The 27,953-nt window shown below is 39.8% G+C and overlaps 2 protein-coding genes across 3 annotated transcripts in view; both read right to left on the reverse strand.

Moving 5' to 3' along the window:
* Positions 1-11,631, reverse strand: part of gapvd1 (GTPase activating protein and VPS9 domains 1) — a 30,240-nt gene extending 18,609 nt beyond the window's left edge. For both annotated transcript variants that reach the window (XM_026186780.2, XM_026186779.2), the window contains exons 1-4: positions 11,470-11,631; positions 1,322-1,540; positions 714-981; positions 31-603 (exon numbers count right to left, since the gene is read on the reverse strand). In XM_026186780.2, the coding sequence (XP_026042565.1) occupies positions 31-603; positions 714-981; positions 1,322-1,506 (1,026 nt within the window). In that variant the 5' untranslated portion in view covers positions 1,507-1,540; positions 11,470-11,631. The remainder of the gene's footprint in view (positions 1-30; positions 604-713; positions 982-1,321; positions 1,541-11,469) is intronic.
* Positions 11,632-14,909: 3,278 nt separating this feature from the next.
* On the reverse strand, positions 14,910-27,331 carry unm_hu7912 (un-named hu7912). The gene is made up of 2 exons (XM_026188393.2): positions 27,153-27,331; positions 14,910-19,413 (listed from the first exon to the last, which is right to left on the reverse strand). Exon 2 carries the CDS (start codon positions 19,359-19,361, stop codon positions 16,152-16,154), a length of 3,210 nt encoding a protein of 1,069 aa, XP_026044178.2. The 5' UTR covers positions 19,362-19,413; positions 27,153-27,331; the 3' UTR covers positions 14,910-16,151.
* Positions 27,332-27,953: the final 622 nt, after the last annotated feature.

The following is a 27,953-nucleotide window of genomic DNA, read 5'->3' on the forward strand; positions in this document are numbered from 1 at the left end:
TACAAAGAGAAAACGTGCTGCGCCACTTGCCTGCATTAAATTGAAGCGAGCCACTTCATTGATCGGTGCGTCTGAGATAATGCCATACTGCTCTGGGTTAACTATAGCTGGACAAATGAAGCAGGTCAGCAGCAGATCTGTACACATGGTGCGCACCTCTCCCACCTCAAGACGCTCTACGCATGACAAAGTCTTGTACATCTGGGACACGATCCAGCGCAGGCTGTGAGGAAAGCAGTAGGTGTTCTGCTTCAAGTAACCGATAAACTTGTTGACCAGAGCGACCAGCTTGGCTTCGTTCGCTTCGACAGCTGCCTGCACCCTCTGCTTGTAGCCCTCAGAGCCTTTCTCTCCGTAGCGCTCTTGCTGGGCCGGAGTGAGGCGCTCCGTCACTTTGGCTGGGTCGGTTTCCAGGTGGTCCTCATCTTCAACCAGAAGCTGCATAATAGGTTCGTGTAGGGTGGCAGTGAGGAAGAGCTTGGCGGAATAAAGGCCCTCGGAGAAGAGCTTGAACAGTATGCTGAAGGCACAGGTTCCCCGTCGGAGTAAACGACGAGGGTTGTCACTCTCCTTCAGCTCAAACTCTATCAAGTACCGCAACACCTGGTAGTTGGAAAGAAAGATGGATGAACCAGATGAAAACCTCTTATCTCACTGAAAACCTATGAAACTGTTACTAATGTGTAACAGCAGAAGCAGGTGGGATCACTGACCTGTAGTAAGTAGCTCTCATCCTCCTGCATGATACAGTTGCCATAAAGTGAGGTGAAGACTGTATATATGGCACCTTGAGTGTGCTCCTGGATCAGCCTCTCTCCTGCCACCAAGCAGGACGCAACCAGCCGGGGATTATCCCTCAACCTGGCCAAGAACTCTCCATAGATTGTTTCATGAAAGCCCAGAGTCTTGTAGCCATCAATAAACTGTGTATCTTCCAACATTTTGGCATGTTGGCAGCATTCAGCCGGAGAGGCCTCAGCACTGTGGAACAGAGTTGTGTCATTACCACATTTTATAGAATTCCTTCCACCAACAGCAGTTTTAATCTTTCCATTTTTTTCTCCCTAAAAAGACCAAACTCAACTAAAAGTTTAGAATTGCATTAAAATGTTTGCATCTAGCTCCGTTTTACTTACCAATCTGGCTAAAATGTCTTTCTGCAAACCAAGTCAAATCTTGGAAATGCCCAACTTTCCTTAACTCTCCCCCAAATAAATTGTAATTTTTACATTGCTCTCTGCGTATAGGTTAAAAATACAAAATATTCGGGACTTTTCTCTTATTCGCCAACAATACAGTGAATCGTGACAGTAGATCTAACCTAGTGAGAATGAGACGATCGAGGTTGATGCGCTGCTGCTTTGCGATCCATGCAGCGCGGTACAGCCTCTCAGCTGTCTTCAGCACATCACTGTTGAGCCTCTGGATCAGCTGCTTCTCTGACGCCACATACAGCCGCTCCTGCTTCAGGTGGTGGGCCAGAGTGTGGATATCTGGCTTCACCATCTTCAACGGCTCACTCAGGCAGAGAGGCAAATGACTGGAGCATGAAAGAGACAAGATCCAATGGAAACAACGTAAATCGGTATAGTATGTAGAACTAAAACTAAATAGACATTTAAAAAAAAAAAAAAAAACTTTTATCAACCGTGACATCAACAAGAGAAAGGTTTCTATCAGGGGAACTGCACCGATTTCACACACAGAAGTTTCTGATATTTCAGTCACAGTTGTGTCACAAGGGCACATTGGTAGGAGGAAGTGAGAACTCACCAGGCAGGGACAATAAAATGATGCTATTGGTTTTATTAAATACTGTTTGCCACACATGTTACATTTTATTCAGTTTCCTGTAAGTCTCAACTTTGTGAAAGTGAAGGATTAAATTCATGGAAAAACTATAAAGTGCTGAAACTGAAAGGATTTACCTTTTCCTTTTTTTTAATGTTTGTTTTGTTTTTTTAAACAAACAAAATGGAGAAACTGTCTTTTAGTCACTTTTTGGGCAGTTATTGTAACGTTCTACCACAGGCAACCGTGCTGTTGAAGGGTCAAGTATATGTATGAAATGAAGTATATGTAGAGAGTAGTATTCTAATGGTTTGCAATTGTTCTATAGCAGATCATTTTCTCTCTAAAGAATTGGCTTAATATGGGGTATGATCAAAAAGTTCTGGGAATCGGCCCCCGAAAAGAAGAAAAACAACACTTTAAATTTGGCTGCCCTCCACTTTAGGATCCTCTTCTTGTATTGAGTATTGAGGTCCAAATTTCAATCCTCCTTGGCGGCCGCTTATCGGGGCCTGGAGCCTGGGGCTCGCTCGGGCCCCTTCGGGGGTGGGGTGCCCCCGGCCTCTCGGCCTGGGGCTCGGTCACTCAGGCACAGCTGGCTGCCGGCGGAGCTCATGGGCGCGTCACTGCAACTCCCCCTGGCTTCTGCTCTGCGGCTGCTGAGTGAACCCTCATCTGGGACTCTCCTCAGCTCTTACTGGAACAGTGGCGCGGCTGCCCCTCTGTTGGTCTTCCATGGTCTCTTGTGTTCTGGGGGCCTCTGGATGTCTGGAGTTTTGATCTCCTCCATACCTGCTTCACACCCTGGAGGACGGGGCTGTGGCCCCCCCACACTCCCTAGCAGATCGTTACATGGAGAAACCTTTGGAATACAAGCGCGCTGATCCACACAGGTATGCACACGGGTGTTCACTGCTCGTAGACCCAAATTACACCTTTCTTGGCTGCTACTTCGAAGCACATCTGTCCTGCGTGCTGCACAACAACATTGAATATTTAGTATTTACTGCTGTTTACACTTAGCTAGATTAATGCGATGGTGTTGTGTTTAGTATGTTGCTTTGTTTTTTTTTTCCTGTCTTTTTTTGCTTGTTTTCTATTCTTCTCTCAACAGGTGATCCAGGAGATTTTTTTTTCTCCCCCCCTTTCTCACTGTCCCTCTCCCCTTCTGTTTTTCCTTTCCTTCCTCTTTCTTTCTCCCTTTCCTATCCCTCACTCATGTCTGTCCCGTCTGTAACATCTGAAAATAAAATATAATAAATAATAAAAACAAAGATCGACCAAATGGACCAATACGGCAATGCCACGATGATCCATTTGGCAAAGTAAATCCATTGGGTATCCTTGTTGGTCTTCAGACAACAATTCTGATGGCTAAAGAATCAAATGGGACAGGCGGGAAAAAAAAAAAAAAAAAAAAAAAAAAAGAGTATTGAGGTCCAAATTTCAATGCACGGTGTGCCAGTACACAATGGCTATGACCAGAGACCCAGTTCACAACACCAGTGATGAACCTCCACTCAAATTTGGGTTATTTTGAAATAAGTTTATGTTTGACCTCTGTGTGTTTTCAGATCCTTGGTTAAATAATTGCAGAGTACACAGTACAGGTAGCCCTAACAGAACTTTCAACAGTCCTAAAAGTGGTCCAAAGATGCACAAGGGGTTGACCTTGAAGGAGAAAATTTTAACTCTGTTTCTTTTTTCCCCTCATGGGCAGATTCCCAGAAAATTAAGATCACACCACATACTACATTGTTCATGATGGTTACATCATACAAGGAAAATGATCATTTGCATTCAGTGTGTTTTGCAGACTGGCCCAGTGACAACTGCAAAAGCAGGCTTTGTCACAAGCTCTGGGACGCGCTACAGAGCAGAAAATGCAAATCATTCTTCCTTTGCCACTCATACACAGCCAAAACACATAATCCAAGCAGAATGCGTGAAATTTGAATGATTTCTTCCTTAATTCTATCCACAAAAGCCTCTTTGTGTGTGGTTGCAAACATTTAAAAAAACGATTAAAATAAGGAGTTTAGGCACTGGGAGGAGAAGAAGAATAAGACTAATGGAGAAAACTGCCTTAAAAGCAGGAACGACTGCAGGGCAGCGTCACTGCTCGGAAGATAACAGACAACTACAACATTAGAGCTGATACACCAAGCAAATCAAATTGGTTATGCAGACATAATGATTGGCTTTACATTGAATTCCCATGGCAAAGAAAAAACAGCGATTCTTTTACTTCACTATTCATCATTTTTATGTTTACATTTTTCATTAAAAGCAGCATTATAACATTATGTGACTATATATAGTCAAATGGTAAAAATGGCTGATCAGAAACACCAAAGAAATGAATAAAGTAGTGGTGTCAGCGTCGTTAAAATGACGTTAACGTCATAACCGCATTAACGCGGCAAATCTCCGTTAGCGCGTTAACGTAGATCGCCGCGTGCGTGGGGCTGCACGGCAATAACGCATTAACGAGCTACCCGCTCTAATGCATTAACAAGCTACCCGCGCTAACGTGCAGCCCCACGCACAGGGCGATCCACGTTAACTCGCTAACGGAGATTTGCTGCGTTAATGCGGTTATGACGTCATTTTAATGAGATTAACACTGACAGCACTAGAATAAAGACATTATTATTATTCTTTGCAAGCAACATATTTTGTGTATAAGAAGTAGTAATCAATTGTAAGCTCTATTATTATAACTGCTTGATGAACACTTATTTACAGACATGCATGCCATTAGATTCCAGTCACCCCAGCGCGTCACTGTACTAAAAATTGTTTAGCATAATGTAGTTACAAACAATATACATGTAACGTAGACATAATGTCAACAACGCGTGTCTGCATAACCTAGATGTGATGTTGTTGTTCGTTTTGAAACCAGCTTTACACATCTAAAAAAATAAAATAAAATAAAATAAATTCCCCACTCGCCCTGCAGGCGATCTCTATCCCTTCAAGCTCGGGCCCTCTAACAGATGCCTAGGACTGTGCTCTTTGGACAGAGATCTCAGATGTTGTTCCAGGGATGACACTCCCCCAGTGTGGAGGTCACTGCCCTGAGTGCTCCAATTACCATAGCGACTACTGTTGCCTTCCCCCTCCACAGCTTCCCAAGCTCTTCTCTCAGCCCTTGGTACTTCTCCAGCTTCTCGTGTTCCTTCCTCCTGATGTCGCTATCACTCGGTATAGATACATCTGTCACTAGGGGTGTTTTCCTCTGTTTGTCCACCACTCCTATGTCTTGTTAGTTAGCCATCACCAGTTTGTCTGTATATAAAAGTCCTACAGGATCTTAGCTTGGCAATTCCTGAGGAGTCAGCTGAATGTGAAGAACAAGATCTGGGCAATCAACATGCCTGTGATCAGATACCCCACTGTGATGATAAGCTGGCCAAAGGAGGAGATAGAAGCTACTAGGGGTGGGCGGTATAAACGGTATACGGTAGAAACGATATAAATTTGGCCAACGGTAGAGATTTTGACTATACCGCTCTACCGCGATAGAGCATGTTGATGGTGTCATCAAGCTGCACCTGTTTTGGTCGAAAGCATTACAGCGGCTGCAAACAACATCATCTGCAAATTATGCCGGGCGACAGTAATAGCAAAGAGACGAAGCACTTTTGGAATATGGGGAAAACCAAAAACTGCGTTTCCTCCACTTCCGTACCATTGATTCATTAATGCTGAATTCTCTCGCAGCTGCTCTATTCCCATGTTGTTGCAGTATATTAATGACCAACCTCGTATTGTGGATGGATTATCTCAGTTGTTCTCCTGACTGAAGTTTGGTCCCTTTATAGCATCCTGCCATGCAATTGCATTTGTCCCTAACCACCAGAAACCTTCACGTTAACTTTTATCGAGTGGAAAAAAGTTAGCGTTCATCCTTCAGCTTCACTGTGCTAATGTTATGCTAACGTAACTGTTTTGCTAGCGATCACGTAGGACATCATTATATACCAGCTAGCCCAACTTCAGTAACCCTACAAAAGTCACTGCTGTTTAGCTTTCTGTCTTCATTTATGTTGGAAGTGATAGCAGAGCTGTACGTTTTAATTTTTGATAAAGCAAGTCAAAACATTAAGTGGAAACTAGCGAGCTAACTTCCTGCTAACTTCTAACTCCGTTGAATTTAATAAATTCTGTTTTCATGGATGCCTGGATGTTAAACTTAATTTTTACACCTGGTAGAGCAGCAACGCTCATCATTTTATTAAAGATGAAAGAATTTAGACAGCTTTTAACTCTCAGTGATGCCACATAGGGCTGTGCGATTTGACCAAAATCTCATTTCCCGAAAAAAGAATTCTATCGTCCTGATAGCGATATAAATCACAAAAATGTAACAAGTTCTGTAAATTCTGTGAATCTCGGGCAGCTCGACTTGCATGAAGTGTTTCCAGCTGCGCGTCATGTAGCTGGAGTCGAGTGTTTTAACCGATGCATGAAACGATACATTTTTAGACATAAGTTGTAACAGCCTCAGTTTTCTTTATGAGTATTTATTACACAGGGTGCTGCGGGGAAAAGCCTGTTCTAACGTTTGAGTCTAAGGTCTATTTTTTAGCACCTGGCGGCTCTTTTTTACTTCTCATCCATAAATAATCTGCTCTTTCACGTGATTCAGTTTATTTTGAAAAGTCTCAACAGGATCTTGAGCTTTATTGTGAAAGATTTATGTGGAACATAAACAAGCGGACACACGATGGTGTTACCATCGTTGTTGCTAACCATAACGCATAAAAACAGGCGCTTGTCCGTCCGTAGTGTGGTTATATTAAATATAAGAGAAATAGAGAACTTTAAGAAATTAATATAGCCACTACAGTGTCCATCAAAACGATGAAAAAAATATTGCCGTAAACAGTTTATTTTAAATGAAACGATAAGACGTTTTTATATCGTCATCCGATATATATCGTTATATCGAATAGGGCTGGGCTATATCATACCGTTCACGGTAATACCGGTGTAATTTTGGGCAACGATAGGAAAATGAAATATCGCGATAGAATATGGGTAAAATGCGCATGCGCAGTGCCTTTGTTTACATACGCACATGGCGGCGACGCAGAATGAGAAGAGCGAAAGTGGATCGTTAAATGAAACGGATGAACCAGAATTGGTTTGTAAAAATGCTGCAACTCCAGTGGTGTGGAACTGGTTTAGCTTTTGTCCGTCAGATATACAACAAAGCACTATTTTTGGTAGCGCATGCTAGCGGGCCGTCGTTATTATCGTGTTGTTTGGAAAATACGACATACTTAAAATCAATCCTTTGATTTTTCTGAAAATCGACAGTGCCCCTTATAATCCCGTGTGCCTTTTGACCTCGAAACGATTTTATGTCGTACACGGCACTAAAAAAATCTGTCACATGTTTTAGTACGACTTTGCTAAGCTACGAAGCTGCACAGCTTGATGGATTGTCGGAGCATTACGGCTATCGTAGGCAGGCGCCACACGGAGTAATACGTACTGTGCTTCAACATAATATTACCATATTGTGTGTGTATAACCTCTTTTTAAGTTTTGTGGATATTATACATGGTTATGCTGAGGATATGCCGGCCAATTTCCACTGGAAATGCCTTTTGGTTAAATTGTCAGCAAGGAATTTGCACTATTACATTTTTATATAACTTTAATGTACATAAAAAACAGCTGCTTGTTTAAGTGAAAATACATTGATAGGGTTTTTTGCACTAATAAAGTTGTGGAGTTGTAAAGCATTTTGTCTAGTGTCAATTATATCGTCAGTTATATCGTTATCGCAAATTTTCAAATGTATATTGTGATAAATATTTTTGGTCATATCACCCTGCTCTAATATCGAACAGCCCTAATGCCACAGTGTTCGTTTGACTTTGGGACCTGAAGAAGACGGAGTTTTGGACCCAGATTACTTCGCAAGCAGCCGTAATGTTCCGGCAATCCATCAAGCGGTGCGCCTTCATAGCTTACCAAAGTCGTACTAAAACATTTTTTGACAGATTTCTGCGTGCCGTGTATCACATAAAATCGGTTTCAGGTCAGTAAGCACAACCAGAATTCATACATAAGGCACACTGTTGATTTTTGAGAAAAATTAAAGGATTTTAAGTGTGCCTTATAGTGTGTAAAATACGTTACACAGAAGAAAAGAATATATCGCGATATATATCGTTACCACACATGCTTCTAATTATACCGTGATATGGATATAGGCCATATCGCCCAGCCCTTGAAGCTACTGACATCAACACAAGCTCCTTACAATGCATGGAGGGTTTCACCCCAAGTCTGCCAGCCTGAGTCTGCACATTAAGCAGGAAGAAGAAGACCAAGGAGTAGTCACTGTCAGTACCAATCTCTACTTTCAATCATCTCTCTATTTTCTCTATTAATTAACAAATTGTGTTATTTATAAAATGTCAAATATTAATGATCAGTGTGAACTAAGGCTTCAGATGTTGTGCTTATCAACATAAAGGCTAAAAAAAACAACAACAACAGAAAAACCCACATCAGTCAGCCGTTAAGCTTTGGAAATGACCAAAATGATTAACCAATGATTAGTAAAAAAGGTGCCAATCATTTCCAAACTTTACCATAGTCCAGTGGTTACAGAAAGGCTTATCCATTTTGTGATGTTGAATTTTCCCGTTCCACTACTGATGATACTAATACATTGGAACAACAAATCCCTGGTTGGGTCTTTATTGTACTGTAAACTGCTCTAGATTTTGGACCTTTGTAAATTAACAGATCAGAATAATAAAGACAAAAAAGTCATTTTCTCTCAGTTCAAAAGTCATTTCAGATCTGAACGTAAGTCACTGACAGGTAATTCCCATATGGAAAAGATATATATAAATCTTATAAAGTTTTTATCTGTCTTGTATGAAACTTGTATGAAAAGCATACAAGAGGGAAAACACATATAAGATCCCTTGAAAAATTATATAATGAAACTTGTATGTTTTGTATACTTACTAAAAACATATGATTTACTCATGAAAGTGGCCACTTTCATGAGTAAATCATATATGTTTTTATTATTTCTTTTCCATATGGGATTGGCTTACAAGCACACTTATGGCGCACTTCCACTGAGCCGCTCATCTTCTTGAATAAGCACATTCCTCACATATTTGGACAGAAGTGAAAAAGCAACTAGGCTTTTAAGTGTCTAGCAGAGAGGTTTACTGCCATTTGCCACAGCCTCATGTGCATGCGAGCGTCAATACAATCCACAGAGTAGAGCTACCTGGTGAGTCAGTCATGGAGAGCACAGAGGAACTCTAAAGCAGAAGAGAAACCAAACAACAGACACTGAGGGAAGGCTTAATCTTCAACTCTGTAAGCTGCATGTGAGAATAAAAGTCGTGGCAGGACAGCCACTGAAATCTGTTAACATGAGTCACGAGAGGACCGAGTGTTCACTCATAACATCTCTAAACGCCTTAATTTATTATCAATGCCAGGGCAAGTCTAGGGGAAAAAAAAACTTCTGATGGTGCTTATTAAATGAAGGAGGATAATGTGAGCAGAAGTTAAGTAGGTTGTGGTGAAGAAAATACTCAGAGGGGAAAATAGAAGACAGGGAGCAAAAAGCAAACCAAGGAGCTAACTGAAATGACTCATTAGCAAAACTCCATCTTGATAACAATAATAATACAATGCCACACCACAATACAATAAATAAATAAATCTCTCATTGTTCTTGCTTTTTTCTCCAGATTTATTTTTCTCATTCAGTTACACAGATATTATTGATAAATTATTGTCTTAAAAGGGGCTGTATCAAGACACCACCGTTAGCGTGGACAATGTTCTGGGACTTATTCTGCGCTTCCTACTTCTAGTAAATATCTCAGCATCGGAGTAAAGGTGTTTGGATCACAGCCCACTCCACCCACTACATGAGCGCACACACAAACCAACAGAACTGAGTGTTTTTTTTATTTATAGATTTAAAGGATTTCACTTTCCACAAAAGGTATCTGCGGTCCCGAGCAAACATCCTCTTCACACTTCCCTTTCTCAGAATTTCTTACACTGCTCAGCAGGCAGATAGTGTACAGAAAATATGTGAGGCTTACGGGTGACCTTTCTCAGCATTTTTCCTGAACCTCAATCCTTTCTGAAGGAGTAAAAACTAACCGTTCGCTGCAGGTTTGGCCAATTTAACCAGCACACACTTTATTAATGCATCAGGACAAGAACTGATGAAACACGAAATGAAACGGAGCAAGAATAAAAGTAAACATCACCTGAGGGGTGGCTGCAGATCATTGTATTACAACAAATTTATAATAATAATAATGATTATTATCATTATTATCATTATTATCATTATTATTATTATTATTATTATTATCTGGATTAACTAACAATGACTCCCCACTGCTGCCTGCTTGCTTTACTATTGAGCATTTTGAGCAACAAATTTGAATGGACTGTAGCTGAGGTTTCAGACTGAAAAACTTGAACCTTGGTCAGGCACTTTGTAGTCACAAATACAGAGGAATAAAGTCCTGTTTGCTGAGCCTCAGTCAGATCTGAATCACATTCAATTTTTAGTAAAGACTTAAACTGAAAGTGACTACTGAGGCTATAAACAAAAAAGCATGACGTGATGAGCAATATGGGAGTTATGGGCTTAGATAACTAAGGACGTGGAAACTGTAGCTCTAGTTATTTTACAGGTGCTAAGACTTTACTGCACTGTACTGTACAACAAATACGTGTATGTTTGTGTTGTGATTTTTGTCATTAAGCTTAACCTTGGGGGGGAAAAAATTACAACTTTTTTTTAAAGACATAACACACGACAAGGAGCAACGTTTCACATTTTGCAATTGGCAACGAACAGGCTGAATTAAATTTGAGTTAACCGGCTTCATTTTTTGTAATCTACCAGTAATTACTATAATGATAACGGACAAAACCGAGCGATAATTACTTATTGCCAGAAACATGTACCGCTTATTTGAATAGTCGTGTTCAATGACAACATGCTTCTGATATCCTAAGGCCTAACAAGCCTTAACGTTACAAACATCATGTTTGTACCTATGTTTTTACGTTACTTTAGACACCGCACCCACTTTTCTCAGTGAGTGGGTGAAAGCATATCTAACACAAAATCCGAATAAAACATGTACATTTTCTAACTGCCGTGCATTTGTGTGTTTATAGTGTCCTTGATTTGATGCTGTTTCCACTCCTGAGATTTGGCCAAGCAGCCAGCAGATCGAGATGGGTAATGTTAATGCCCGTAAACGCCTGCTCCATTAACTTGTAGTAGATCACCACAAGACGACCCGGGAATCATATCAATTAAACCATATGACCGGTATTTGCCAGCTAAAAGCTATGAAGGAAAGTGGAACAAGGGGCACCCAGGTGTCACACTGCTTCCAGTAAAGACGAACTTGCGAATGCACTGATTTGTGGGACGCGGAAAGAAAGTAGCCCTGTGAACTGGCTAATTTTGTAGTAGCCTGCTAATGTTAACCAAGTTAAACTGGGCTAACGTTTGCGAGCAGGTCAAGCTAATGATGAGCTAGCCCGATAGCTACGTTAGCTTAGCTTTAGGCTGCAAGCTCCTGAGTGGACCAAATGTGAACAACAATACGCGTTACCATAAAATCAGTCACTTACCAAACGTAATTAGTCCGTACTAATTGTTCCCACCTCCTCTAAACACAGCTGATCATAAGATTTCTCGAGTCAGTCAAGTGTTTGTTGGCGGTTAGCGGTCTCACACTGCCTTCTTCATTAGCGAACGCTGCTGTCATTTACTGTCATCACGAGGAGACCTGCGCAACGCGCATGCGCAAAAGGAAGCATTTGGGTCGTTAAAGGGACATTTCACGCTAAAATAGAAAACATGTTTAAACATCAGGTTTCCTGGAAATTAAGGAGGTTTAAACCTTCCTCTTGTGGTACCTTTCCGTTACTATCTCTTATGTTAACTGATCGGTTTTGACCCGTGTCCTAAATCAACCAAAGAATATCCTCAAAACAATGGTTTACCATGCAGTTTGATTGTTAGTTACCTTGTTAGGCTTCCTTATCCATGAAAAGACTGGTTTTAATATTTTTCTTGTAGCTCCCAGGCCCTTTCTTTTTACAGCATATCTCGTTTCCATTCTAAAAAATTTTTTAAAATAAAAGGGTGTTATGTTACCTTACTATCGTTGACAGGTAATGGAACACACACACACACAAACACACACACACATATATATATATATATATATATATATATATATATATATATATATATATATATATATATATATATATATATATATATATATATATATATATATATATATATATGTATTAGTTTTAATATTATAAAAAAATATTATAATATTATAAGCGGTATCACAGGTCCTTCCTCACAGCAGCTGCGAGGTTGCAGTCCAGAAAACATATCGAGGACTTGATGTTTTCCTTGTTTTTTCTCAGGGATGCCACTCGCAGGTTTGCTTCTTTAAATCTTCCTGTCGTCTTCAATTCGATGCATAGCTGGTTTTTGCATCACATCCCATTATGTCGTATTTGCCTGAATTGCTGGGCATGTATTGCCAGAAGGAGCATTTCCCATGGAAAGGGGCAAAACATTCATACTGTTATGTCTGGGCCTGGGTTGAATTTCAGTGAAATGAGCCTCGCCCATCCAAGAGATATCACCACTTTTGGATTTGTTTGTTTCAGCAGGAGCAGCTTCAGCAACTGTGACCTCCTCACCAGATTCATCAGTTTTATCCGTGTCCTCTGGTTGATAATTATATCCTTCTTCTTCTCATAAAGAGCTTGGCTTATTGTAGAATTCTTTCTGCATGATGCAAACTTGAAGTCACCAAAATGAGTCGGTCTTACATGTAGATCTCAGTTTGGATGACCTTTTCAGTGAAGCAGTAAGAATAAAAGGGGTTGTTTATTTAGGGAAGGAGACAAAGCGTTAAAGAGAGTAGCTTCTAACTGAGTTAGTGAGCTCACAGTGTGTTTATGACTTTAGCTTTAGCACTACTGTTTTATAATGTTATATCATAACTGGGTCTAAACCAACCCCAACAATAAAAAAGTCATAATTTTCACCAGCGCATTTCATTATATAATTTAGTTTTATTGTTTTACTTTGTTTAAATAGAAATTCTGACAAAGTCAAAAAGCCTTGATACAATAAACAAATTTAAAAGGTACTTTTATGCATTTTATAACCTAAAAATGGGCTGGTCCTGACTATAACACAGGAGGATTTGTATTTAAATAGGCACACATTATATCCCAAATATTTATTTTTTATGCACATATTATGTGTCTCTTTATGGATAACCAAGTGACATTTAAATTGTTTATATATAGTTATATGGAAGCATGGTTATTATCATATTTACATAATATGTTCATCTCTGTAATAAGGTTTTTTTTATGCAGAATACGGAAAATACTTTGGATTAAATCTGTTCGGATCCTTTTTCAAATGTGTATTTAACACGCAACTGATGTTTTGCTTTATTTTATTTGTGAAAGCAAAACTTGATGTACCATTAACACTGCCGTAAAGCTGTGTATGGGACATGATATGAACACTAGAAAAATATGATGTTGTCATCTAATCAGAGCTGAAACATAGTCGTTTCTCCATAATTTCTCAAAACACAAGTTCATAGTTCTGAACGTGCATTTTCCAAAACAAGTTGTGAATCAAACAACTACAGGTAACCAAAAGCTACCCAAAGAGCTGTAACTCATATGTCACAGAGGCTATTTAAAATAGTAATGTTAAGGATTTATACCTCCAACTTAACTGGACATGTACCATCAGTTGTTCAGAACCTCGTGAAGTATGTTTTACTCCCCACAGCATCAGTACCATTGAATCCTAATATTTTTGTTTTTTTATACACACACCGAATGTCCTTTTATGAATGATGTATCAGTAGTGGTTTACTTGTTGCTGTTTTTTTATTATTATTTTATAATGCTAAGTCAGTGGAGCCTGCAGCTGAACTGTCAGTCCCTTCCCCAGTAGTGCTCCCCTGAATCTGCCCTCTCAAATCCATTATCTCCTAGTTTAACAGAACTTCAGGGCTGCTACCACAAGCGTTAGCATGAAATAAACTGAAATGCATTCAATTAATATGAGAGATCCCACCTGGAGGATGAACTCCTGATGTCTTGCTCTCTACCATCGACACTCCTTCACATTGCCATTTCCCCCAAGACCTGCAGATGTCACTGTCGAGATGTTTAGATCAGAATGTACACTTTCCCAAAAAAATAAGTGAAATTTTATTTTAATAAAACAAAACAAAATCTCTGGGGAATGTTTCCAGCACCTCGTTCAGTCTATGCCATGACTTATTAAGGCAAAAGGGGGTACAACCTAGTAATTAATAGGTCACTATTGTACCTAATGATGTGAATGAATGTATGCATATAGAATTTTTACCCATACTTAAAGTTTATCTGGTTGACATGTGCATAACCATTGTAATTAATGATACCCGAGGCCTTTAAATGGTATTCAATTTCATACTTGCTCATATTCCATGTGTGAGCCACCACTGGACAAAAGAGTGATGAGTTTCCTACACTGCCTTTTGTACTGTATGTCATGTATGTGTATTAAGTATTAGTTTATCAGCACCAAAGCTGACTTAGATGTCACGTGACAAAGGTGAGAGCATCACCTTTTAAATTTAAAGTCATTTTATGAAAGTTTGACCTTACTTGACCTTGAAAGAGGTCAGAGGTCAAATGTGATATATTTTACTTTTTATAAGTTGCCAATACCAACTTTGTATTTCGACCAATACATGCATTGCTCCACAAGGTGGAGCTCTAATAATATAAAAAGGAGACAACATGACAAGAACTGTATTTATTTAATCTTGTGCCTTTATATAAAGTAGCCCATGAAGAAAAATTCAAAGCCATGAGGTCACTCATTTACTTCCATTTATTATAGATTCATATATATATTTATATATACGTGTGTTATAAACATCACAAAATAGAAACTTGAGGAAGGTCTTGCACAAAGATATAATCAAGTAAAAGGGCAACCTTAGATTAGTCAACAATGGCATTGGAAGCAGGCTTATCATCTGGGGTCAGTGCTGCAGCGCTGTTAGGAACATTCTTATCTCGTAATTTGTGTAAGTGCAAATAGTCTTTGCAGCTCTTGGCTCAAAGGAATTATTAAGTGTTTATAATAAAATAGGATTTTACAATATAGATGTTAAGGTTGCTCTTTTATTGCATATGATTTAATTAGGAACATACTGTGGTATTAGTTACAATAAGGTCTCAAGTTCATGATGTTCAAATGATCTAATATTCAATATATATACCTCTTACATTTCTATGCATCAAATGGTATCTTGTTAACATAATAAATTTAATCATAAGCAATATCAATATTAAAATACCTTAAATATAAATAACATGCTTTGAGCAAAAATAATTATTCATTTACACTGGTAGTTTAAACAACCTAATTCTACAGCTCTAAACCCTTTAGAAATAGCTAACCCTATACATTGCTTTGTGTCAAATGCATTTTTTTTGTTTTCGACTGAAGGCCACTTTCAAACAAAGCAATTTATACAAGAATGACATCAAGTCTTTTCACAAGATGAAATAAGTTCCAACTAAATCGTGAATGGAGTGGGAAAACAACCGGCGGTCTGATTGTACTCCTTTATCTATGAAACAATGACTAATATAATTTTTTTTTAAAAACCACACATCTACAGCATATCAAGGAAATAATACTTAAATACTAATAAACAACAGTTGTAATCTTACAACCACTGTAACAAGATATAAATATATGATTTAGCATTTGTTGGAGAAATTAATAGTGGATGACTGTTACAATATGAAACCTGGCTTTGCACACTATTATGTGTAGGCAATGAAATGTGCACTTAATAAATACTGTGTGCTTCATAAATTGTCTGCAGAGACTGCACAATCATACATGTTCACATCTTAAACACCTGGATAACTGGAGAGCTTGCCTAGTCTACATGCAGGCTATTAACTGTTTAACTGTTCTGTGGGCAACGGGATCAAAACAAGCCAAAAACAACATGTCACAAGTGTGTGTGTTTATGCGTGTGAGTTTTGTGTATCTGTGGCAACAGACAGAAGTGAGAGATAGATAGATGATAGAGAGAGAGAGCGAGAGAGAGAGAGCGGCTGGTCACATACTGTATATACATCTATTTCCAAATCAATATTTAGTTTGCTAAATCACACAATTTATTTCCAGTATATACATTTAGCTGACATCATTATCGTTACTAATTAGTGCTATGCTATATGATATCATCCAAGAGATGGGGGGTGCCCACCCAGTCTAATGTTCTTGGCTCGGATGCTGCCATGATCATGCACATAAACTGTTTCCCTGTTCTCTTATCTATTGGGTATATAGTAGTAGGAGTAAACCTTTTGTTGCTTTCCACAAACTCACACAGCTGATTATAGATTTTGGGGTACTCATGGCGAAGGAAAACTCCTCTGGTCCTGAGCTCACGCTGGATATTGACAAAGCAGACCTCTCGAGCTTTTCTTCCCTCCTCCCCCTCCTTGTCAATGTCTGGTGTGCCCGGAGGGGGAGTGAGGATGAGCGTTTCCATTTCGCTATCCTTCTTGAGTACCTTTTTGTCAGGGCTTGAGGAGGCTAAGGACACCTTTGCATATTTTCGAACTGTTGGTGTTTGGACCCTTGGCGAAGGTCTGTTAGGCACTAGTTCACCAACAGCGATGGATACATTCAAAAGGAAACATTCATTGGGGTCATACTCATGACCTGCTTGCTGCAGTTCCTTGCAGTACTCTCCTAGGTTGTCCTTGAAGCCATCCAGCTCTCTGAGAGATAAGTATGTGGGAGACATGAGGAGGCTCTCAAGCCCAACTTGCAGGAAGTTGTCAGCTGTCTCTGGATTAGCAAAACCCAGAAAGAGGACGCCTCTGCCTCTGGAGAGATAGCCAGCTTTAGCAACTCGTGAGAAGGCTTTGTGGATCTCTGTATTCTCTCTGCAAAACTTAAGAGTGTGTCGACACACACTACTGACACGACCATACAGGCACGTCTCTTTGTGGATCTCCCAGTCGTCCCGGCGACAATTTCGTGAGCAGTAGAAGGTGTAGCAACTGTGACAAGACTTGAAATACAGGCAGGCGTTGAACATATTCTCAATCCGGCTGCATTTCTTATTAGCACACACCATAGTGTCATCTTCATCAGTGCTGTGGTCTGGAGAGCACTCTTCTGCACTTCTTTGTAAAGCATCACACCCACTATCGGGGTCTTTGATGGTGTCGGGGCTGGATTTGGAGGAGGGGAGCTGGGTGTTCAGACATCCTAAGTTCTCGTGCCCAGACAAACCCCTGTCTTTCTCATCATCTTCAGTGATTAGCTGTTTTAGCTGGTCTAAAAGGTCTTCACTGGACTTTCTGCTAGTTGGTGGTTTGTAGTCAACGACCAAATCAGCTAAGAGTTCATCCAGCTGCTCTAGGCTCTGCTGCAGGGAGAAGTTGTTATGTTTCCTATCTTTGGTAATGTCTGTTGCATTAGATGGCTGCTTCGGATGAGCTTCTCTGGGAGATGGTGTTTTTTCATCATCCAGTGTATCCCAGCTAACAGAGTGGACATCACGTCGCCGGCTGTTGCCTGCACATAGGTCATTGTCAGTTATGGTGATCTCTGGAGTTACAAACCAATGTCCACTCTTGCTATTCTTCCACGGATTGCTTGAACCCCTCTCTAGAGAGTTTTCAGACAGTGACAGGGCAGCGTAGCGTCTCGGTGAACTTGATAGGTTAAGAATGACAGGTTGAGATGTAACATCAGAGGATGTGCCGTTCCTTGCTTGGTAAAACAAATTTTCATAACTTCGTCCACGTGGCACTGACTGGTCTCTGTCATGACGTGGATAGAGAATATTGTCCCAAGACTTTGAATGGTTTTTGATTTCTGCTCCAAGGCGACTTGTCTCTGTACAGCTATTGGGAAACCACGGGGGTATGCTGGAGTCTTGTCTTACTCTTGGTGGCGTGTGCTGAGAGGACTGATTAGAGTAACCAGATATGCTTGAGCGATACCAGTCATCTGAAAAGGCCTGAGACATTCGAGGGCGTCGACGACCCTCTGTATGGTATGGTCTTGATGAAAAGTACTGCTCCATAGGAGAGCTAAATGGTTTGGAGTAAACAAACCTTGAGTTATTCATATGATACGGATTGAAGCGGTTGTCCTCACCATAGTAAGATCTAGACAGTGGAGTTTGAGAAAAGTATGAACTTGCCTCACTTGTGGAGTAAGGCCTGCCGTATACAGAATGTGCAGGCTCTCTAGGAAAGTTGTCTGCGTAATACGACCTGACAGGAAGGGTGTGAACCCATCGAGTCCTTGGATCGTACTGACTGGTCACTGTACTACCATGACTGGTTAGACTGGACCGATCATCCTGAAAGTAAGCTCTAGAGTAGGGATGCACTGGATAACGGACTGCATCCTCGGTATAGAAAAACTTGGTTGGTATGTTAGGATTTGAGTAAGCTCTTTGTTCTTGAGTCAGATATGGTGCTGTTGGTGATGGCATTCTGTGCATGTCTAGATGCTGGTAAGAGATAGGAGACATACTGGTAGTGTAATGGTACCCCTGTCTAAAATCTCCACTATAGCACTCACTTGGAGTAGGCGTTGGTGAGGAGACCATCTGTCGAGGCACATACAAACCTCTGCTGCTACTGGCCTGAGAGTATCTCTGCCAAAGGTGGTCAGGACGCACACTGGGAACCTGCCTTGATGTGTGCTGCAGTACAGCAGCATCTGGCTTGATGTCCACACGGCACCTAACATGAGGGGTTACAGCAGGTTTATCTGACTTGTCCTCCTCAAAACAGTCTGATACATAGAGGGGGGCATGAGGCTGCAGTTTGATAGGATGCACCTCATTCAAAAAAGGCCTGTTTGATGAGTAGGAATCTCGCACTGTTTCAGAAGTCCTCAAGGTATCTGATGCAGCCTGAGCTGCATCCCTCCCCTTCCTGGTCCCTGGGGGAGACACTGAAATGGGTACAGGAGTGAGAGTAGCCTTAATCCTGGGAGCACTTTTAGACCTGGATCTCTTTTTTGAATCTGACCACGTAAGATTGCTGGTTTTGTCTTGGGTGCTGTGCTGCTGAAACTGCCTGGTGTTAAACAGATCTGGAGATGAAAAGCGAAGATGTCCCGGTTGATCCAATCCATTCCACGCAAGATCTTTATTTAATGTCTGATGCTCGGGCCTTTTGTAAGGATACTCCATCGAGGAAGAGAGGGTCTGTGGGTCATCCAGTGACTCAATGAAGTCAAAACTACGGCAGTGTCTTTTGTTGATGATTTCTGATTTATCAATCATTTTCAAGTCACATTGCTGGTTGGAGTGTAGAGAAATGGAGGGGTCAGTGATGGGATTTAGATTTATGTCCTGATACAGAGTTGATGCCAGTATATCAGGGGGATGTGTCCGAGTCATCTTAAAGAAACTTCAATGATCTCCATTCAGTGTGATTCAAGATCAACACAGCCTGGGGAAAGAAAAGAGATGGAGCATAATCAGCGTTATTGTTTTCTCTGCCATAGGAAGGCTTACGCACCCATGTTGGCGGTTGCTGGTCTCAACCCATCCAAAAGTGTGCTTTGCCAAACCAATCAAAAGTTTATTATAAAAAGAAAAAACAAACTTTTTTAGCCAATGACAAAATACAACTGTTTCTAACTTCTGATTGGATGGACAGCCTACAGCCCACCTCAAAAGTTGCCCACTACCCGCTTCCTTTTCTCATCTGATCTCATATAATGGGAAATAAATGAAAATGTAAAAACTAAAGAAGAGATGTTATGACTTTTAATATTGCATAATTTGCTTCCAAGAGGACACTCTGCAACTTACCTGATGGCAACATGTTTGGAACACCACAAAAACAACAATCAGCTGATCCAAGCAGAGTCGGGCAGAGTGTAAACAACTAATCCATGCCTTGCTGTGACATTAAAACGAGGTCATTTTTAAACTGCAATGTCATATTATCTTAGTAAGACCTTATAAATAACTACACATAAAAATGCTAGTGAAATCTGTTGATGTTTTGTGGGTCTGAAAGGACAAAAACATTTCCTTTCAGATTTTTAAATCCTCAAATATCAGAATTGGTCTTAAAAATCCCTCAGTCAGGCTCTATTTAGAAAAACAAAGGTTGACTTCGGTTAGCATTGCTGCTATACCAAATGTGCCGACAGTGTCAACGCCAAGAATGATGAGAATTTTTCTAAAGAGTGGTGAACAGACCACTCATGAATTGAGACTTTTTAAGTGTCTTCAACATATTACAGTACTGTTCTAGAAACAGTGTATAGTATATTGTATTGGTGCCACAAAGTTAGGAAGAATCAGTCCACAAAATCTGGATCCATTCTTCCAAACTTTGTCACAAGAGGAGATTATTTAGGTTATTTAATGCTTTAATTGTGGAGTTGTATTTTTTAAATTGTTATTATTTCTTTTATGGTGACATTAAAATGTTATGTACTCTACGTGTTTGACTAAAGAATGAGCCTATATGACTAAAAGTAAATAAAGGCTCCCACCTATGCAAAAATAATGAATAATCATAATTCTAGGGCATACCATCAAACTGCTAGCTTGATATAGTAGGTCTTCAATTAGCTGAGAAGTTGGGAAGTAATGCACTAGCTTCTAACAACGGAAAGTTTGTTTATTCTCAACTTGCACATTTTCACTCTCTTTCTGTGTAAACCATGTTGGAAAAGTAAAGGTCAACATGCTGAGCTTCAGGAGTGAGGAGCAACCCCATAGCTAACAGCAGTGTAGTTTACAAAGCTCTTATTTAATACTGTTAATGTAGTTATCAAATGCCAATATCTCACTGAGGGCTAATGAAGGTGAACTGCCTTACACTCCCACTTGTGGCCTACTGCACGTGATGCCTTCTTGCCCCACAGTGGCTCCACTTTACCATTAAAGACTTGCAGCATGCTGCCTTCTGCTGCAGCTAATTAAGAAGGCAGTTTTGAGGGACAAGCCCTATTTTTTAAGACTGAACAAGTGTCTCTGAGAGCAGAATTATCCCTCAGAATATGCACTATGCAAATACATTTCACCAGTCCCAGGGGCAATATATAACAGAAGCAGAGCAGGCTCTGACCACCTGCAACAATGATATTGTTAGTCTTAGAACCAAAGTGGGACATTTGATTAAAGAAAAAATATAAACGAGGAGTCCAGAGCATGAATAATTAGCATCACGCGATTTTTAGGTTCCCAGACTACGATCCAGCTTCCACATCCACTGATGACCACGGATAAATTTACTAAAATATAACCATCTATGTCGTTCCTCTTACACACTAAAGCATAGTCAATACAACAAACAGTTTAGAGAGCACTACAAAGATGTCACTTTTCTACCTACTCAGATCTGCCTCAGACTTTAATTTGCCTTCATCCCACTCATTTTGTTATTTCCAAAATAGACATTGCGCATTCTCACTTTCCCCTTGTTATCCTGCCCACTAACTGGAAATGGGCTGACCTTCCTAAAATTCTGCGTTACTCATATCAAGGGTAGATATGAACTCGTGACTCTTGATGTTAATAATGCTGCCAAAATTAGAACTGCTGAGGAGCATGAGTTCAGGGCAGATTTTACAGATGATGTGAGAAATGACACTGGGCACAGAATAAACCCAAGTACACCTCACAAAGGGTTTCAACTTATATATATATATTATATTATATATATGTTTATAATGCATATAGTTTGCTTTTCAAAACCTTGATTTATCCAAATATCACAGATCAATGTGAAAGATGAGATTATTCTTTTTTGTAATTTTAATTATACATATATATATATAAACTTCACAAACTCTGTAATCATAGTTTGGTTGTTGGCGATGCATATAAGAATTAACCCTTTAATAGTTACATTTCAGGTCTCTAATATTAGCTATATAAACCTTTACTTGGTGTAGTATTTTATATTTTATATAGAAATCTTGTTGTAACTTACAGATGTTATATCTTTTCTAAAAATGGAAAAGCCACAATTTCAACTTTGGTAATATTTTTCCATAAATGGAATTCTTTCATAAACTATTTCATCTTCTTTGATATCTTTCAGTTGCATCTTACTCAAATTCCTTCATGTTTATGAATGTAAAGAATCATTTTTTGAGTGAACCATAACCCCTAATCATCCTCCTCCCCATCACTATAAAAAGCCAAAATTCAGAATTGTTATTATTTGTCCCAACCTCATTGAGCTTGTATTTTTAGAAAAACGAGGAAAAAACATCAAGTTTATGAATAGTGCAATCAGCTGAATATCTCAAGTTTTAAATTAAAAAAAACTTCAGATACCGATGTGTAACTGTGGTAACTGCATATGTGTAGACGTTAGCTCTGAAGGCTTGGGAGTAGTGATGCTGAATGCCATAACATTTAAAATCTGCCAGTAGCTCCAATCTCGCCAAGAAAACGGCAAACTGGTCCAAGAAACAAAAAAAATCCAAATTGCTGTAAATATGTGAATTTCTGTCAGAGCCTGCAATCTCTGGGCCTCCATGAAATAATTAGGAATTAGTTCAGTTTAAAAACAGACCACTCAACTCAGTCAACGGTCCAGAGGAGAGGTTTACAAGTCACTTTTATATGTAAACTGTTTTTTACATGACTATACATTTAGAAGGGTAACCTAAGGAGCTTGGAAAGAAAGGTAACTGGACTCCTTTAAGTTTCTCGAAAACTTTTCACCTCTCATCCGAGAAGCTTATTCAGTTCTAAGACTAAATGGTGGAGAGTCCCGGGTATTTAAGCCCTCGTGGGAGTCGTGGCAGACAGCAACTGTCTGGCACATACAATCCAGTTTTGAGATCCCTTCCCGCCTTAACGCCCATTTGATCTTAGAACTGAAGAAGCTTCTTGGAGGAGAGGTGAAACATCTTTAAGAAACTTAAAGAAGTCCAGTCCAAGGTCCTTAGATCAGTGTTTCCCAACCTTTTGGAGCCACGGCACATTTTTCACATTAGAGAAATCACGCGGCACTACACCAAACAACAAGGTCACAAAAAGCAGATTGATCATTTTTCCCTGCGCACCAGGTATAGAGGAATTGGCTTGGTTTGTCCCCAGCACTACTCATGCTAGGGCTTTCATCTGGGTTGGAATTTTCTCCAGGACGCAGGTCAGATAGACTACTTTTTCTTTCCAAATATTTATCTATTAATATTACGCGCTGTGTCATCTCACAGCATGACTATTATTAGAGAGGGTAGTTGTACTGCCCTCTATTGGAAGAGAATGTAATTGTTCTGCACGTTACGCCGATCGCTTAGAGTACTAATCAGGTGGAACCAGGTAATGTTCCACCATCTTCCACCTAATCATTTCTCACGGCATACCTATGTGCCACAGCACAGTAGTTGGAAAACACTGCCTTAGATTACCATAGAAAATGTTTTGGTGTTGTTGTCCAAGTCATGGTAAAAGAACTACTGTATATCTAACTGTATATCATTCTTTTAGGGCATTGTATGAATATTAAAAAGATGAACTTTAGATGCAAGCTACAGCTGACAGATGCGGTTCCTAGCATGGTACTAAACGAAAAGGTCCTGCTGAATGAGTGGGTTGCATTCATAATACAAGCAATTTAATCACACCAAACAGACCTCGAGGTTTGTTTAAGCCTTAAAGGGATTTTCTTAGTTTAAATATATGGGTGGCTCCATGCGTGCAAATCGTCTTCAGTCAGAAACTCTGGAGAAGACTTTGGTATGGCTTATATCCTCTGCTGGCTAAGAACTCTACCTCCAGCTCAGTCTGGCGGCTGCTGTTGCCCTCACAGCCCCTCATCAGACTGCAGATACTGAGAGAGTGTTATCAGCACTAATGTTGAATTACAGTTTGACAGATGAATGAAGCTATAACATCTATAATATAAACCCTGTGGTGGTCTGGTCTATTTGACAGTCTGTTAAGCTGAGAAATAAACAATCCTTTCCCAGAATGAAGAATTCCTTTAAAATCTGTTTTATTTTTACTTGATGAAATCTTCACATACATTTTTAAATAAATCTAGGAATTCCCTCCCTTTGTCCTTCATGTTTTTTTTTTCATTTTCAAACGAGTTGAAGTAAACAATAATTTTAAAAGGTAAGTCTGTTTATGTGTTTTATTTGTGCAAATTAAGATAATCCAGATTAAATGTCCTTTGAAATGTTAATTGTAAAGGACAAAATGCTAAATTAGCAAACTGAGTTTCTTACTATACTGCATTTTAGATATTTTAAATACATAAAATGTTTATATATTTTCCAAGTAAATCTAAGGAATTAGGGCTGTTCGATATAACGATATATATCGGATGACAATATAAAAACGTCTATCGTTTCATTTTACGCTATCGTTTGTTTCGTGGTGTCACAAAATAAACTGTTTACGGCAATATTTTTTCACGGTTTTGATGGTCACTGTAGTGGCTATATTAATTTCTTAAAGTTCTCTCTTTCTCTTATTTTTAATATAACCACACTACGGATGGACAAGCGCCTGTTTTACGACAACGACGGTAACACCATCACGTGTCCGCTTGTTTATTTTCCACATAAACCTTTCACAATAAAGCTCAAGATCCTGTTGAGACTTTTCAAAATAAACTGAACCACGTGAAAGAGTATGCAGAGTGTTTACGGATGAGAAGAAAAAAAAAGAGCCGTCAGGTGCTAAAAAATAAACCTTAGACTCAAACGTTAGAACAGGCTTTCCCCCGCAACACTTCACGCAAGTCGAGCTGCCCGAGATTCACAGAGTTTACAGAAAATTTTTAATTTTTGTGATTTATATCGTTATCGGACGATAGATGTCTTATATTGGGATATGAGATTTTGGTCATATCGCACAGCCCTATAAGGAACTACTTCCAATATGTGTAAGGGTGAGTAGATATAAATGTAACATAAGCTTAAAAGACTAACCCAATTAGAAAATTTCAGGCCAACAGCCACAACTTAAAGCTCACTGATTACTAAGATTACTGAAATATAAATGAAATACAGCAATGTACATACTTATGTCGCCTTTCTGTAGCAAGTATTACGTTAGCATAACTATGTAAAGAAAGCTGCTCTGAATATTTTCCAATAAATAACAGACAACTTTGACGAATCTCTGATTAAAGAACAACCAAAACATTTTGTTGTTTTTGTTTATTTGGGGTTTTTTTTAAGGCCTCTGGAGACTATTATGGACAAAATGTTCCAACAATGGGTTTTTATGTGTCACACACACACACGGGCTTTCTTGTTGGCACTCACCCACAAGCCAACCCTGAGTTACCATCTGTTCATCATGACGAGAGAGGCCTGACCAGCCATCTCTGTCATGTCTCCACAACACACCTAAATATCACGTCTGTTCACAACAAACCCCGACACACACAAGCGAACGCATACACCGCTATTCACTGATTTTCATGGTTTGTTGCGTTCATTGTCACATTGTAAAGCACAAATATGAATATTTTTCTACTTTTAATATGCAGGAATAGCTATAGTTATATATACTAATTAAAATAGGGTTTCTCAGATTTACAGACAGGAAAATCCAGTGGTTAACAGACAACAACAACCAATCACAGACATTTAGGGGTTTAGTTAAATATTTCATTATGTTTGACCATATGAAGCCATTTGTAGTAAAAACTACTGCACCTAGTGTGACTACTATAACAGTAAAACATGTTTTGTAATGTTGAGAAAAGCTTTGTTCTTCTTTACATAGCGGGTTAGATAGTACCACGCGATCTCTTCCGGCATGACTGGGACCACTGTCTTGAATGCTGAATGTCAGTGTAACACAACTGCGATTGTCAGACTAGCTCTTGTTTTAATTTATTACAAATAAATTACCAATGTCCTATTAATGATAAATCTAGAAATGATTTTTTCCTATTTAGTGCCACTAAATAGGAAAAAATGTTGAACCTAGCTTCCAATCTTTCTATCCTTAAAAATCTAAATAAATACTTTTAAGGAGGGGCTTGCAAAAACTAAGGCCTTGTTGAGCTCTAGTTTTATTATTATAGCACTGTTATTATCATTATTATTAACATTTAGTGAGCATTCCAATGCCCAAATTTGACTCAAACAAGGACACAGCTTTAATCCTTTAATGGATATGGATGAACAGTGCTCATCAAATTATGTCGTTTCCCGATATTGGTAAAACAGCCTTACAAAACTGATCCCCAAAGTAATGCTAGAGCATTCAACTGCACAGGAGATGCAAAAGAAAATTTAAAAAGAAATTGTGCTGCATATAATTTTGAAGGTTGACAGTAACTTTAGGTCTCTCGCTGACACATCTGTTAACCAGAATATTGCTTCCAAATCGCACTGATCCAGGAGGAAAGAGGGAAGATTTGTGTTTTGGAATTTCAGGATGGGACAGGACATCTTGACTCAGTGAATCCACAAATTCCTTCCTCTGTCTTCACGGACTAAGCTTTCTCCTTAATAGATAGACTCCACTTTAGCACAAGTAGAAAAACCACATGCCACATACTGTCTCCATGGCTACGGCACACAGCAAAGAATCCATTAAATGCTCCTGCAGTTGCACACTGAGAGCAAAATCTCAGCCTGAGGAGAAAAAAACATCAACTGATAATCGATGCAAACATGCGTGTGAGCAGATCGACCTGTGCTACTTGATTTTAAAGGATGTAACAGTAATTTTACATAACAGCCTATTCATAGAGCCAAAGGCTGTACTGCATGGTATTAGGCTTTACGTTTCTTATATAAAGCTAAATGTTCTGTATGCAGTCCAGAATTAATCTGAGATCAAATCCATTTGTTTGCCATATTAAAGAGTAACAAAAAGCAACTTTAAAGACTGCATTCTTTCCTTTTCTATCACAATCGTGCTGCAGATTTTCCTGAAACCTCCGGCGCCCAAACCCAAAGCAAGACGCATTGAGCCTCGAAGCCTTACCAAACATTTGCTCTGATACACTCGGGCAAATCTTTTTATTTTGGTGCGGCACGGACGGCCCTCCATCCTTTGTTGGTGACCTAACGCCTTTGAGTCCGGAATGACATCATTAAAAAGAAATAAAACATAAATACTGAAGCAGCCACGGGGTTCAAATCAGGACGGAGCCCACGGAGAAGGCTAAAGAGGGGGAGTTCGAACAAGTTTGTTGCGGTAAATGTTTCGAGAGTAAACGACGGGCCTTCTTACCGTCTCGCCAGTGAGTACATGGCATGCGGTGGACATGGCGAAGCGGCAGCCTTGCTCTCCGTGTGGGTACGGCGTTAGCCCCGCTGCACCTGCTGTGCGCCTGCCGGAGCCCGACACCTGTCCTTCATGCCCATTTCACATGTTGTGCGCTTCACCCCGCGATGCTTCTGTGTGTATGTGCATTTGCCAGTGATGGAGGAGGTGGTGTGTCTGAGCCTGCGCTTGTGCGCGTGCCTCTGGGGGCGTGGTTGTGCGTGTTTTTGTGAGGAAGGGAGGGGTGGTGCTGAGGGAGCTGGGGGCATGTGGCAGTTCGAGCCTCGGAGCAGCACCGCGGTGTCGCTGCGTATCTGAGTCCCTTAAAGGCCTTTGCAGGGGCATTTCCGGGGGTTTCTGCGCTCTGCAGTCACTGATGCTCATCGTGGAGGGAAAGCAGAGATGACAGCTACATTTGTACAGTTTTCAGACGTAGTTTAAGATCAACTTGGATTTCCCGTGGTTCTTGACGTAACTTCTGTTGCTCCTCTCATATTGATGGTCATGAGGTAGAGAAAAAATAGTCCTGTAATTGGGACAACTGACTTTTTTATTTCTTTCTTAATCGCCTTGTTGTTTAGGGAAAATAGTGGAAAAACGTCCCCTGTAATTTTTTAAACCCCAAGGTGACATTTTCAGACAGCTTTCAGGTATTCAGTCCGTTAGAATGTATGGTACAGGGTGGCATCAGGTAATAGCATTTGACTGGCCTTATTCTGCAAATGTCAACCCTGTGGATGTGAAAAACCGCATTTCTATAAAGTCACA

This window comes from Astatotilapia calliptera, chromosome 12 (assembly GCF_964374335.1).
Source record: "Astatotilapia calliptera chromosome 12, fAstCal68.1, whole genome shotgun sequence".
NCBI lineage: Eukaryota > Metazoa > Chordata > Actinopteri > Cichliformes > Cichlidae > Astatotilapia > Astatotilapia calliptera.